Source organism: Macrobrachium rosenbergii, chromosome 42, assembly GCF_040412425.1.
Source record: "Macrobrachium rosenbergii isolate ZJJX-2024 chromosome 42, ASM4041242v1, whole genome shotgun sequence".
Taxonomy (NCBI): Eukaryota; Metazoa; Arthropoda; class Malacostraca; order Decapoda; family Palaemonidae; genus Macrobrachium; species Macrobrachium rosenbergii.
The window spans coordinates 45913822-45928821 of NC_089782.1; the positions used below are offsets into that span (position 1 = coordinate 45913822).

The 15000-nt window shown below is 33.3% G+C and overlaps 1 protein-coding gene across 25 annotated transcripts in view; it reads left to right on the top strand.

Annotated features, from left to right (window-relative positions):
- The window catches only part of LOC136828387 (ankyrin repeat and SAM domain-containing protein 1A-like), a 254063-nt gene that overhangs the window by 113167 nt on the left and 125896 nt on the right, over window positions 1–15000 (top strand). For 20 of the 25 annotated variants that reach the window (XR_010850023.1, XR_010850024.1, XR_010850025.1 and 17 more), the window contains exons 4-7: window positions 7549–7820; window positions 8395–8488; window positions 9042–9174; window positions 12148–12327. Coding sequence is in view for 22 of the 25 variants with exons in the window: in XM_067086389.1 (XP_066942490.1) it covers window positions 7549–7820; window positions 8395–8488; window positions 9042–9174; window positions 12148–12327 (679 nt within the window). In the remaining 3 variants the exon portion in view is untranslated. The remainder of the gene's footprint in view (window positions 1–7548; window positions 7821–8394; window positions 8489–9041; window positions 9175–12147; window positions 12328–15000) is intronic. The other 5 variants (XM_067086404.1, XM_067086405.1, XM_067086406.1 and 2 more) reach the window with 1 other exon arrangement.

Consider the following 15000-nt stretch of genomic DNA (forward strand, 5'->3'; position numbering starts at 1 on the left):
TATATATATATATATATATATATATATATATATATATATATATATATATATATATATATATATAAATATATATATATATATATATATATATATATATATATATATATATATATATATATATAGTATAAATATGTATGTACGTATGTTTAAACACATTATACACACATATATATATATATATACTGTATATATATATAATATTCGATTGTGTCAAAAGACCCATTAACCTACTTTATCGTTGCAAGAGAAAACAGGTAAAAAATGCGCCGAAGTTTCTTCGGCGCAATCGAGTTTTCTGCCCAATCGCTACAGCGTATAATCGAGGCCACCGAAAATGGCTATCTTTCGGTGGTTTCGGTATAATGCTGGATGAGCCGCGGCCCATAAAACTTTAACCACGGCCCGGTGGTGACCTATCCTATATCGTTGCCAGAAGCACGATTATGGCTAACTTTAACCTTAAATAAAGTATAAAATACTGAGGCTAGAGGGCTGCAATTTGGTATGTTTGATGACTGGAGGGTGGATGATCAACATAACAATTTGCAGTCCCTCTAGCCTCAGTAGTTTTTAAGATCTGAGGGGGGGACAAAAAAATTGCGAACAGAATAAAGTGCGGACGGACAGACAAAGCCGGCACAGTAGTTTTCTTTTACTGGAAACTAAAAATGAAAGAATAAAAAAACTTTGCTACAGTAAACTTTCAGATGCAGTTTAATATAAGTGAAACGTCTTTTAATCACTGATTCATCATTTATTAGGTGCTTGGTGCGTCTAATGATCAAAATTTAGTCATGTAAATAGTGAAATACATTCAAATTTAGGCGCTTGGTCATATCTCCTGAGCCTATGTTTGCAATCAAATTCAGTATCAGCCTTTCGTATGGATACGGATTCCTAGTGAAATTAATACCCTCTTTAACCAACTTGATCTGTTACTGTGGACCCTAGGTGCATCAGATTCAAGTTGTTGGGAATGGGGGTTGATGGGGATGGGGTGGGGTGGGGTGGAGATGGAGGGCAGGGAAGGAGTTAGGAAGGCGAGACCTGGGAAGTTTGACTCGAAGTTCGAGACGACTGGAATTCGATTGATTACTTCGGAAGCTGTTTATCTCCTCCCTTCAGCCTCCCCCCCCCCTGGTCCTATTGTCTTATCTAACCTTGCATTCTCTCTCTCTCTCTCTCTCTCTCTCTCTCTCTCTCTCTCTCTCTCTCTCTCTCTCTCTAGTACAGGTACGCCTACATTATAGAAAATACTCGATTATTATCCATTCACATGGAAGTGAGCGTTCTCCGCATAAGGGTTAATTATATATATATATATATATATATATATATATATATATATATATATATATATATATATATATATATATGTATATATATATATATATATTGTATATATATAACACATATATATATGTATATATATATATATATATATATATATATATATATATATATATATATATATATTATAGAGAGAGAGAGAGAGAGAGAGAGAGAGAGAGAGAGAGAGAGAAAGAAAAAAAAATCTAATAAATCATCATCATCGTGAATGACTTGAGACTTGCAGCAAGCGCTTTCAGGCGCTTTCTTCTGTTCCGAGCTACATTTTCCCGACTGGTTTTTTTTTTTTTTTTTTTTTTTTTTTGGTAGGTTTCCTCATCTCTCTGTTCTGTTCTTTTATTGCCCTCGATTCCAGTTCAGTCCTTGTTTAGTCACGCCTGTTTGTAAACCGCCATTCCTCTTAAACGCTAATCTTATTTAAATTCTGTAATTATTTAACAAAAATAAACTCAGTCTTATTTGTTCTCGAACATCAGGTGCTTCAGGCTTTCCAGTGCAAGTCTGCACATCGCCAACAGCCCTCACTCAGTAGCGCGAATACCCTCTGCAAACTAAACATTACTGCATAACAATGCAGATTTCAGTGCACTTTTATATATGATGTTTCATTTTCACGTTATAATATATTTTATTTCTATGACACTTTCACTCTTGTCGGTTCTCAGACTGCATGTTTTCAGTAACCGGCTTTTACTAGTACTAGCTTTCACGTAAGTGAACCCTAAGTTTACTTATTCTGATTTTCTGTGACACTTTCATTGCCCTATATCACTTTACTTTATTTAGTTTTGGGTTTACTCTGTACTTTTATTCCTCTTCTTTTCATATTCTGCTCGATTTTTTCACACTTATTTGTTCCTACACAAACACAGACCTCTGATCTTTACATAGGATTTAGCTTGCGGACGCGAGCTAAATCCTATGTAAAGACCTTCACGTTTGTATGTTAGGAAAAATACAAATTACTTTTAAAATGTGCTATTTTTCATCCTTGTTCCCCCCATGAAGTTGCATTTTTAGGTGTCTGTTCCCTCCGTTTAATCTATTCCGTATCATTTGCAGATTTTACTCACTCGTATAATCTGTCTCCAATCTTTACCTGTTCTGCAAATCCCCTCGTCATTTTTATTTCAGTGTGGAAGGCACTGGGAAAAGTAAACAGTTCTGTTTTCTCAACCACCATTAGAGGTCCCTAACAAGATATACGTGTTTGAATAAATTTGAATCCACACTCACATTATTTCAATTGTTTTTGTATATATATATATATATATATATATATATATATATATATATATATATATATATATATATATATATATATATATATATATATATATATATATATATATATATATATATATATATATGTATACATAAACATTAAGCTACAAATGCTCTTTAATATCAATTCGCTCTACGTCGAAAATAACATATTTTCATATATATTGCCCCGAAGGGAATTTTTTCCAGTTGATAATAAGTTATCAACTGAAAAAATTCCCCTTCGGATAACATATATGAAAATATATTATTTCCGAGGCAGAGCGAATTGGATATTAAATGACGTTTGTAACTTAATGCCTGTATATGAATCACTTTGATGTGATAAAATTCGTTCACACACACACAAACACACACACACACACACACACATATATATATATATATATATATATATATATATATATATATATATATATATATATATATATATATATATATATATATATATATATATATATATATATCGTATTTTCCAGCCTTCACAGTCTTTCCCACTATACGGCATTTTGAAGCCTCTTGCCTCCTTATAGTCCAGTGTAGGAGAAGCATCAGTAAAACCTGTATTTTTAGACACGTTACGGCATCTGGCTCTCCCAGAATATGCATTTTTATGAATTATGATAATGACATTGGGCCTATCACGGCGCATCTCTACCATCTCTATAGTCTTCTTCTTCCATCTGAGTTAGCATTTAATTTTCTTGTAATTTGATGCCTTTTTATACATAATATTTCAGCATTTTTGCTGTGTGTGGTATGGCTTACAAATAAATTAACACTTCACCCTAAAAAACGCAGTTGGTTCTTGAAGTAACATAATTGTACAATACAAACGGACTTACGCAGTCATACCTAACTACAAACCTTTTGGCTCTCCTTCACACACGCCTATTGCTAATACTTTCATTTTAACCCTATCAAAGACGTATAACAATGCCCCTTAGGTACTGGAATTCACGCAGTCGTACACAAGAACTTGCAAGTTATACGAATGTCTGTCTGTCTGTGTCATTAAACTAAAAGAGGCCATTCTCTCCCCAATTCTCACATACAGCCATGCTGCCGATGCTGCAATTTTAAGTCTGTGAAATATACTTTACGACAGTATAGTTATTTAAGCGGTATGCTATGTTGCACTTCCTTTGTTTATGAATAATAATTTTCAGAACAATTCTGAGTTGTGAACCTGTGATTTTATGCATCTCAAGGACTTCAGATCATTTCCTTCACCCTTTGCAAGATTCTGTTCATCGTCAGATATTTCGTGAATGAGCAGTCTTTTCTTTTTTTATGTGGGTTTCTTCATATTTAATTCGAAGGATTCTACCATTATAGTTACCAGCTCTGCCTCAGGAAAAAAAATATATAAATTCCTCTTTGTTAAGTTTTCTTCATCTTAGCTCAACATTGTTGGCTTTACTCCTTCGTGTTTGGAATACGTTTCTTTTATCAATGGAACCGTTTCTCCTGCCTCCCTGGACAGGTCCGAATCAATGCAGTTCATCTTAGGCATCCTATAGATCCTCTTTCCCTCCTGTGTCTCTCCACCGTAAGGTGGCCTCACGTCTTTTTTTTTTTTTTGGCAAGTAGCTTTTTTTTTTACTGACTTGCGAGATTAGATTCCACTTTTCTTGGTGGTCATGTAATGCTTACGAGTCAGCCTCTCATTTATTTTCGTTAAATTCCGCTGTCCTCCGAGGATTTGTTCTTGTGCTTGTGACTGTCTTTTCTTATCTCTGGAGACGTGATATTTCTATTTTCCATTTTTGTTCCTACCTTTCCTCCTTTAAGCAACAAGACTTTATCTCTGTTTTGGGATAAATCCCTTCCTAATGTTGTACGTAGTCATCAGGATTGTTTCATTTTCTCCTTTTTCTTTTCTGTTTTTGTCGATAATCACTATACCACTCGATTTGAATGCTTCCTTGTCTGCGTCTACATGGGAAAAATATGAGCAAAAATCGTGTTTTGAAAGAGCGCAGAATGGAATACATAAACGATAAAGCTTTCATTAGGTGATGAACTGAGAGCAAGTGTTTGAAAAAGAATGTCAGTATGCGGAAAGGGTTATAGTACCTGAAAGGTAAAGTAGGGTAGCTCGGTTTTAGGCAGTGCAAGTTAAGGACAGTATCCGACTGTTGAGGATTTTGTAAATGTATACAAGGTTATGTATGTTTATATATATATATTATATATATATATATATATATATATATATATATATATATATATATATATATATATATATATATATATATATATATATATATATATATATATATATATATATATATATATATATATATATATATATATATATATATATATATTTGTGTGTTCAGAATCGCATACTCAACATGTGATGCCTACGTCTGAGGTAATCCCGCGTTTTATTTTACTTTTACTTTAAGACACTAAGAATACGCACCCAAATGTTGGAAGTTCGTTTTAGAAAAGGAAAGTAGCATTTATTTATTTATTTATTTATTTTTTGTAGAGAAACCGTACTTTGGTGGAAAAGAAGTATCCTGCACCAATGCCACCGTGATTATGTGTATGAGATTTTTCAGTATAAGTGAAAATTCTAACCGAATTCGGAATTCTTGAACTCACATTACATTTATCGTTACGTTATTAAGTCTGCAGTACAAAAGAGATTATCTTATCTTGAAAGGTAGATGTGAACTTTTATGTTTGAAGTTGATTTCGGGATTTTATAGTCAAGTTAATGTGGATCTAGTGTGTATGTATGTATATATATATATATATATATATATATATATATATATATATATATATATATATATATATATATATATATATAATATACTATAAAAAGAGACAGAAGACAAACAGAAAGGGCGTAAGAGGCAATAAATCTCTTACTTGTAGAGTTCCATTTATGGATATTGAGAGAGAGAGAGAGAGAGAGAGAGAGAGAGAGAGAGAGAGAGAGAGAGAGAGAGAGAGAGAGAGAGAGAAGATGTCATCTCTACTTCTCTTCTCTTTCGTCTCCAATCATTTGTCTGGCTCCCCCACTTCTCAGAGAGGGGAACTCGGTGCATAAGTGAAATTTAGTATATGATTTGATTGACGTACGATGAGTATTGAAATAGATGGGAGATGAGATGGAGAGGAAGAGGAGTGGGGGAAGATAAGATAGAAGAAGTCTCTGCGGTAAGGGAGGTCGGTAGGAAGAGAAGGAGAGCCTGTTGGGGTGAAAACAATATGCAAACGAATAATTTATTGGGAAGAATATTGTGTCACGTTATTGGAATTTGGAAAATGATGCATTTAAATAGGAAATATGTGCAGTTTCGATGGGGCTTTCCTTCTGCAGGAGGGGTTTCCTCTGGGTTTTTTCATTAGGTTGAGAACTTGATTTTGTTGATAAGAGCAGGGACTCTCTCTCTCTCTCTCTCTCTCTCTCTCTCTCTCTCTCTCTCTCTCTATATATATATATATATATATATATATATATCTATATATATATATATATATATATATATATAGTATATATATATATATATATATATATATATATATATGTTATATAATATATATATAATATATATATATATATATATATATATATATATATATATATGTTATATAATATATATATAATATATATATATATATATATATATATATATATATATATATATATATATATATATATATATGTTATATAATATATATATATATATATATATATATATATATATATATATATATATATATATATATATATATATATCAGTTAGTTCCATCGACACTTTACCAAGAATAAGGGAGACCCATCCCCACTGTTAAAGCATAGTGTTTTAGCCTTTATTACTATGTTCTGTGATCCTCAGCACCATCACAAGCTTTCCCTAGTTACAGTACTTGTATGCCATGCACAGGTTTTTCCTGTACTCTCAAATTTTTACACTTTCAGTCAAACTCATACCATACACCTTGTATTTCAAGTAACAATGTTCCACCCATGTAATTCACACAGATGCCTCTTCAACCTATCCAAATAAACAGTGTTTCCTCCCACTTGTTCTCTTGGACTCTTTCCTTTATTTAGGCTTACCTTATACACCTTGGCCAGCCACTCAGTCGCACTTTCACCACCGTACCACAGCATCTCACTTGTAATCCACCAATTATTATATTGGCATCTATCCAATGTTCTTTTTCTTACTTGCTTCTATTACACTCTCAGCTGTCACTTTCATAGTTATTCTCAAATTTAAATTTGTCATTTTCTGTATATTATTATATGTATATATACATACATATATACAGTATATGTCAAACTTAGAAATCGTTACCAGGAAATCTGGTTATTGAATAAGGTATTTTGAGTTTTTTAAATAATTACTTAAGTTCAGTTTAGATATTTTTCCAATGAAGGATGATCACACCTGCACCTCAGAAGTTCGAAACACCAGCAACAGTAAATATTTGTTTTGGGATTTGACCACTTCCCATTAATTTTGTTGATCACATCATCACCACCAACAAATATTTTGATGAAAGGCAACATAGGAGCCCAAGATCCCTCTAGTTTTGGGCAGATTTTCCTAAAGCTAGCAAATCAAAGTCTATTTATTTGGGTGTAATTTCACTTATGTATTTTTATAAATAAATTCCTTATTTTTCCTTCTTGATCATAATAATAGAAAATAGTTTAACCAGACCAGTGAGTAAGAATTATCATCTCGCACAACTGACCTTTCAATGTGTAAGGTGTGACCTTTCAATGTGTAAGGGATTTAGGATTACCATGAAAGCCATGTGATTTAATGCTGTATTTAACAGATTTTCCAAAGGTTTAAGTACCCTTTTAAAAAAATATTTAGTTGGAAAAGCTAACAGGTTAAGCAAATATTCTAAATGGCATGGTGTCTTTTTCAGAACAAAGGTGGAGAGACTGCACTGCACTGCGCAGCTCAGTATGGGCATACTGAGGCTGCGCAGCTGCTTGTTGCAAGGGGAGGTGATCCAACTATACCAAACCAGCAGGCTGAGACAGCTATGGATTTAGCTGCTCAGTATGGTCGTTTGAATACAGTCGAGTTGCTTGTGAGAGCCCATCCAGACCTCTTACGCCCTTATACTGCAGCGGCTGCGTCTGCAGCTGTCTTCCCGCACACACCCCTTCACCGAGCTTCAAGGAATGGCCATAGGTTAGTATTCTGTAGATAACCTTTTTTTTATTTTTCTTACTATTTGTAATATAACTACATTAAAGCTAAGATGGTTGTACAGTACCCTCAACCCCAACCTTCACAATTTCACATCATGCAGCCTACTGTAGGCTATTACTGTACCAAGCTTTTTATCTTTTTTTTTTTTTTTGGAGGTGTATGAGTTCTTGTTCATGTATTATAGAACAGGTTAGTGTTTCAGATTGCATACTAACTGTTGTATAGTAAATAACTTGTGGCTGTCTTGCTTGATGTTGAGCTTCATTATGACCTATTAATACTCAAACTTTTTTTTAGGTCGTCTCGATTTCCAAAGGCATTTTTAGATTACGCAAGCAATTATGCTCTTTTTTTCCTTAATGTATATTTGAGTAACCCTTGTTTTTATCCTTTGCAGTATTACTCTCACTGTATTTCTTCACTAACCTCACTACCAATTTCCCTTTTATTTTATTCTTTCCTCACACCGTATGTGCATAAACCAACCTACCGAATTTTGTGACGCCATCCGATTGGAACTGTATTGATGTGGTGACCTTAAATAACACTACAGAGAAGTGGTTAAGTTCCTGTTGGCGCATGGTCACCATGTCAATGTTAGAACGGGCCAGGGTGCACCCCTTCATGAGGCAGCGCTTTGTGGAAAGGTATGAATGTTAGGATACAGTTTTTATCATGAACTGTGATCTCTCTAGTGTGCAATGGTTTGTGATTTCATGAACTACACATACATCTTCATTTGCTAGTCCCATCCTCTTCATTTGGTTTATGTAACATCTCATATTGATATATATAGTTTTTACAACCTTAAAGTAAAGCTATAGAATATTGAACAGTAGTTGTACAGTGATGCTGTATGTTTTGTGTTAATTTCCTGATTGTATGTTATAGACTTTGTGGACCTGTGACATGGATTTCTTTATCTTGGCTAAATCTTTAATGAGAATTATTGTATATAATGTAAATTTTTTTTGGTTTGGTGCAGATTGTATCAACTTTTTTAGAGTTGGAGAATTTGTGTTCCTAATTTTATATTGTCAACTATTTCAAAGTTATGCATGGGTCGAGCATTCCTTTCCAAAATTTTAATGCTTCTTTAATTATTATTACTGTGTTTTTGCTCATGTGTTTTGCTATTTTTTATACTAAAACCAGCAAAATGAATGGTATAACTCAGATTTTGTCATGCTTTCATATCAGGTGGATGTTGTTCGAGTGTTATTAGAAGCTGGAGCTGATACAGAAGTGCGTGACGATAATGGCCGAACTGTCTTAGATACCATATCTCTCATCAACACTCCAGTAACCCAGGAAATTACCAACCTTATTAAGTGTAAGAGAGACTTTTTATTGTGCCTTTTTATGTTTTCTTCTGGACAGTATATAAAACGGTCAAGATAATAAATGTAAGACATTTCAAGTAGATTCAGATTTATTGATTGCTTGCCATTTTGAAGTTTCTTACCCCTTGTAGTTAGTTGTTTTTATTTTTTGTAATCAGGTTACATGTAGTCATCCTTCACATGACAAAATAATAATAGAAACAACAGTCATTTGTACCTAAAGTTTTTGTTTGCTATTTAAACTTTATTTATTGTTAATTATATAAAGCACCTTCTGAAAGAAAAATACTTTATAAGATTTTGTCATCTATAGTACAGTATAAGATGATGTACAGTAATAACTTTTGTACAATTTTATATCTTAATTTTCTTGTGGTTGATGGTTCTTGATTTTTTGGTCAAAGATTGTTGCCTCTTCGCATTAGAGCACCTGTAAATCAGCTTGAACTCAAATTAGATATGATGATTGGTAACAAGAAAATGTGTATGTTTTATTTCAAACTTAGAGTTAGGAAACCATTCTGTACAGGTACTGTACTTACTATTATCCTAACAGACAACTGTTCTCATTTTCTGAAGTTTTTTTTTGGAGATATTTTAAGTTATGTACCATTCACATGATTTTGCTGGAAAACCATGAAAAACACTGTTACATGCAATACCTTGTGAATCACCATATCCTACATCCTCAAAATCTGTTTGGAGAATTATCTTATTAACTGAAAGCTTTGTGGTTTAAGTTGACTATGCATATAATGTCCTTGCTACATCAAATCAGGACTGAATAACATTATTTAGGGGTAACTTCCTCATGAATATTGTTCTTTATTTAGGATGAGCTTGCTATATGCTAGGCAGAAAAGTTATCAGTTTTAGGCATTACGTCTTTGCAAATTGATAAAACAGTGTCTTTTCAGTTTTGTAACTTGGTACAGCAACTGGTTAACCTGAGAAACAGTGTCTTTTCAGTTTTGTAACTTGGTACAGCAACTGGTTAATATAAGACTTTACAGTTTTTAATAGGAGGCATAATATCCACTGAATATTAAGCATGTTCAATTTTAGAGATGGAACAATTGCACTGTGGTGGTAAATTTGGATCACCATATTTTTCTTGTTATGGCACAGTAGTAGATGTACTGATGCATTCAGGGACCCAAATCATATTGTCCTTTGAACATCTTGCTTCTACTTGTGTGCCAGGAAATGATTTTTTTTCCATAATTCCAGCATAAAAGTTTCAACTCCATTGCCTACAAGCACTTGAAAATTTTTGCTGTTTTTGAAAGAGAGAAAGAGTATCGCAAAAGCAAATTGAGCTCTTGTTTTCACATGATACTGTAGTTGAATTTTGAAACTGTTGTACAAAAGAACATGGGATATTGTCACGAATTGTAGGTGTTAGGAACTTTGCATATTGTCAGTAACTTCAAATTATGTGAGGAATGTAGCATCTCTATGCTTTTAAATTGATTGATTTTAGAAAAAAATATTTTCATGTTTGTCTATGAGCAAGGATGAAATAATAGCTTCATTTATTTTTATTTCATATTTAAATTTTCCATTTAATGTTTGTTACATGCCAACTCTGTTTTTGGTAAATAACCTTCATGATCCTATCCATGCATACAGAGAATGTGAGTTGGTATTAACTATTGAAAAATTTTTTGTAAGTTTCCAAACTTATATCAATAAGTAATGCCATATTTTGGATATAAATCAATTAGACAAATTCAGGAGGAAGGTTTAACTACATGATAATACATATGTATAATTTTATTTTTTTTTTTGATGAAAAATCTTAAATATGAATTGTACCACAAGTTGGGTTCATTGTAAAATTGTGGTAATTCTTTAAACAGAATCCATGATTTTCTGGTTGTGAATGATGGCTACATGTATATGAATATAACTAGAAGTATTTTAATCTCAGGGCATAATTATAATTCATAGCATGTACAGTATGACCTGCAGTTGCAGGTACTTTTTTGTAGGTGTCAATTCAGTATCGTTTGTTCCACTTTTAGTAGCTTTTAATGAAGCCTTGTTTTGTAGACTTTTAATTTTGTTGTGTTAGCCATGTCATTGATTTAATTAAATTTTTCTTAGTTTAAATTATTTAAATAGTTACTGTAAAGCATGAATAGGAATTCTTTGTTGAAGCTTCTCATGGATCTCACAAAACTACTGAATGTACATGTCATTACAGTACTTGATAATCACACCTCACAGATTACACAACAGCATATAGGCCAAGCTTTCTGCTCTTCTTTGCCTGAAATATTCACCACAGCAGCTGTTGCTGTGGAAAGGCTTGAGAAACTAGAGTTACATTATTACAACTACCAGTACCACAGTGGTCGCGTGTCATATGAATATATAGAAGCACTCGCAGGAAAGGTGAAAGGAAAATTTGAAGACCCTGAGCTTTCGTCTATTTTTCAAGAAAAATAGACAAAAGCTCAGGGTCTTCAAATTTTCCTCTCATCTTTCCGGTGAGTGCTTCTGTATTATTACAACTAGTTGATGTGTATGTGACTTGGCTTCAGTGTCACTGAAAACTCTCCAGACTTGCTTAAATCAGTACACTGCACACTGATAAAGGATGGAATATACTTATAGATGAAGTTGGATTGCACATGCTTGAATCAGTGTTTAATTTAAACTTTTCTTGGTATAAGAGCTGTTTGTTTTACTGTTGTTAAGTGTATAATCTGTTGTACAAATACATTGTTAGCATGTTCCAGTATTCAAGACTCATTAAGGTTATGGTTAAGCAAGAACTGTGCTTTGCCAGGAGATCTATGAGCTATCAATGTATCTCTGTACAGTACTGTGAGAAAAAGTGCACACAGACACACATATACACAGACCATACCAAAATAACATCACCTCAGTCAGTGGTCCTAGTTCCTGCATGCTTTGCTGTTGTGTCCCTGATCATGTATGCCCATGCAATGCAGGCCATGGGCAGCTGATCAACCTGGATGATGATGATGATGAAGTTGAAGGTGCAGGAGACCCACCTTCTTGGCCTCCCCCTGTTTGGCCACCTCCCAACTTACCTCCCATACCTACGCCTGCGGACTTAGGTTCACCTTATGAAAATGTTCTAATTCCGACAATCCTTCGGCGAGAACCAGGTACAGTATTATATTGTGAGACCATAGCTGTATAATCACAGTTGAATCACAGTTCACTGTTACACATGTATTGCATTTTAAGAAGTTTAGGTTACATAGTGTAATGCTAAGGTTATGTTTACTCTAGTGTAAATGATTATGAAACATGTCTGGTGTATTGTGATGCACATATTTATTTTGGCCTATAACAAAAACTGTATAACAAAGCTGCTCATCTTTATGTTTAAATAACAGCCTGATGAAGTGTTATGAGAAAGATGGGGAAATGAATAATGTATGAAGAGTCAATACTTTAGCTTTAGTGGTAATATAGAGATTAATACATTTAGTGCCTGTGGTGTCAGTGTTAAGCACTTCTACTATGTTTTTGGGAGATTATGTTGTAGAAATACAATTTAGTACTGTATTATTGACACTTTTTCAGTAATCATTCATATAGCCTCTCCTTTGTTATGGTTGAATTTTTATGATTTTTTTTATATTAATACATTCATGTGGCATCATTAGATTGTCAGCTTATAAACAGTATTACTGTAGTAATTTGAGGTACTATCGTGCACAAGAGTCCATTCCCTTAGCTGATCCAGACAGTGAACACGAATCCACTGACTATGAAACACTGGATCAGGTGGGCAAGTAACTAATGGAAGACCCAACAAATGTTGTACCATAAGGGCACATGGGAGCAGTACTGTAATATTGTTAAGAAAGTGATCGTAAAGTTTTTGTTGTTGACGATACTGGATTTGAGTGTAAAATGCGAAATAAATATGAGAATAAAAGTGCTTAGGAAGTCAGTATTCCTGTAGATTATCGTATCTTAACAACAGGCATGACTGTTCACAAGATTGATACAAAACATTATAGCAACAGTGTTTACGATGGTGGTCTATAATCTGCAAGCCATATCGTATAAAAATAAACCTAACATTTATAGCAGCAAATTAGCAAAATTTTCAGTCATTCACATTATTGAGGTAGCAACCACAGACTGCTGCTGGTGCATCCTTTTATATGTAAACATTCATAGATCTGTTATATTTAGAAATACTAACACAAAATGAAAGATTCAGATATTGCACTTTCACCAATGTAACAAATTCATATTCAGTAAAAAGACAGAAGGAAAGAAGCAGAGAAAAAGATTAATAATAGCATAGATAAAGAGAGGAAATATTGATAAGAGAGAGAGAGAAATGTTGAGAGACATAACTCATAACTGGCAAATTATTTTTTTTTCAGTATCTATTGTTTGTCGGTTTTGTTGGCAGTGTGAGGTTACGGCAACGAAAGTGCAGTGTGAATTGCATAATCTTTTACCTGTCCAATTGTGATTATTGTTAATGTAGAATGCCATGGCCATGAAAACTATTAATCCACAAACAATATTATGGTGCTGACAATTTTAAATTAACATAACAGTATACTGTATACCAAAGGTTTATATACCTATACCTGAGTTAATAAAATTTGTTTAACCTTTGGTAAGAGGTGTACCTTTGGTAGCACATTTTACACTCAAACCCAGTATCATCGACATCAAAAACTTTACAATCACTTTCTTAATGATATTAGAATATGGAAACTTTACGCTATGCTCAAGAAAAATACCTGCCTCCCATTCCTCCATCCTGTTCCCATATGCCCTTACAGTGCATCTGTTGGGTCTTCCATTAGTTACTTGTTCAGCGGCTTTGATGTTTCATAGTCAGCAGATTCATGTTCACCCTCTGGATCAGTGGAGGGAACAGACTTTTTGCACGATAGTATGTAATTTCACAAAACATAGTAGTTTTAAAGCTTGTTTAAATTTATATTGTTTACACCAAATCTTCAAGTAGCTTAACTTGTAGGTGCCTTTGGTACATTGGAATTCAACTTCTTAGTTTTCAAATGCAATTTGAAAATATGCATAGTGAAAGTTACATCCTTGTGTTTTTATTTTGTAGCTTTGGTAAATTGTATGTTGCAGTTATGCATGATTAAACTGATATAATTACAGTATGGTGCCAATTTTGTAAAAAAATAAGAGGCTGCTATAAGTATTGCATATTTTGTATTAAAGTACTGTACACTATAATCTGGGAATTATTCCCTTTTTTTTCCAGTTTGTTATGGGAAAAGTGGTATGGTCTAAAATAACCTTGATATTTTCTTATCAGTGCTAGCTTTGATATATTTTACCTTAAAGGGTTATATGTTGTTATTTCATTAGATATTTCATGGTGCTGAAAACAGACAAGGGACATCTTTACCTTTCTTAATTTTTTACCATTCTTAATTTTAAAAGTGTTGGGATCCAAAGGAATTTGTTTTGTTTTCCATGCTTTGTAGTCATAATATTTATGATATGACAAGGAGTTAGTGTGCAGTTTATCAGATATAGAATCATTTGTAATTATTAAGGTATGCATGTAGGGCAAATATGAATTTATACCCAGAAATAGTAGTCTTCATACTTTTTTAACTCCATCTTGGTGTACACAATGAGAATAAAACTTAAGATGTACAGTACAAGTGTTAAGCTTAAAAAGAAATGAGTATGTATGTGAAGCCTCACCACTGATTTGGTCACAAGTTAAGGGAATATGAGGAAGGGGTATACATGAACATATGTGCTTGAAACAACTGACTGATGTCCCACCAAGTAAAGGTGGTGTCAATCAGTTTTAA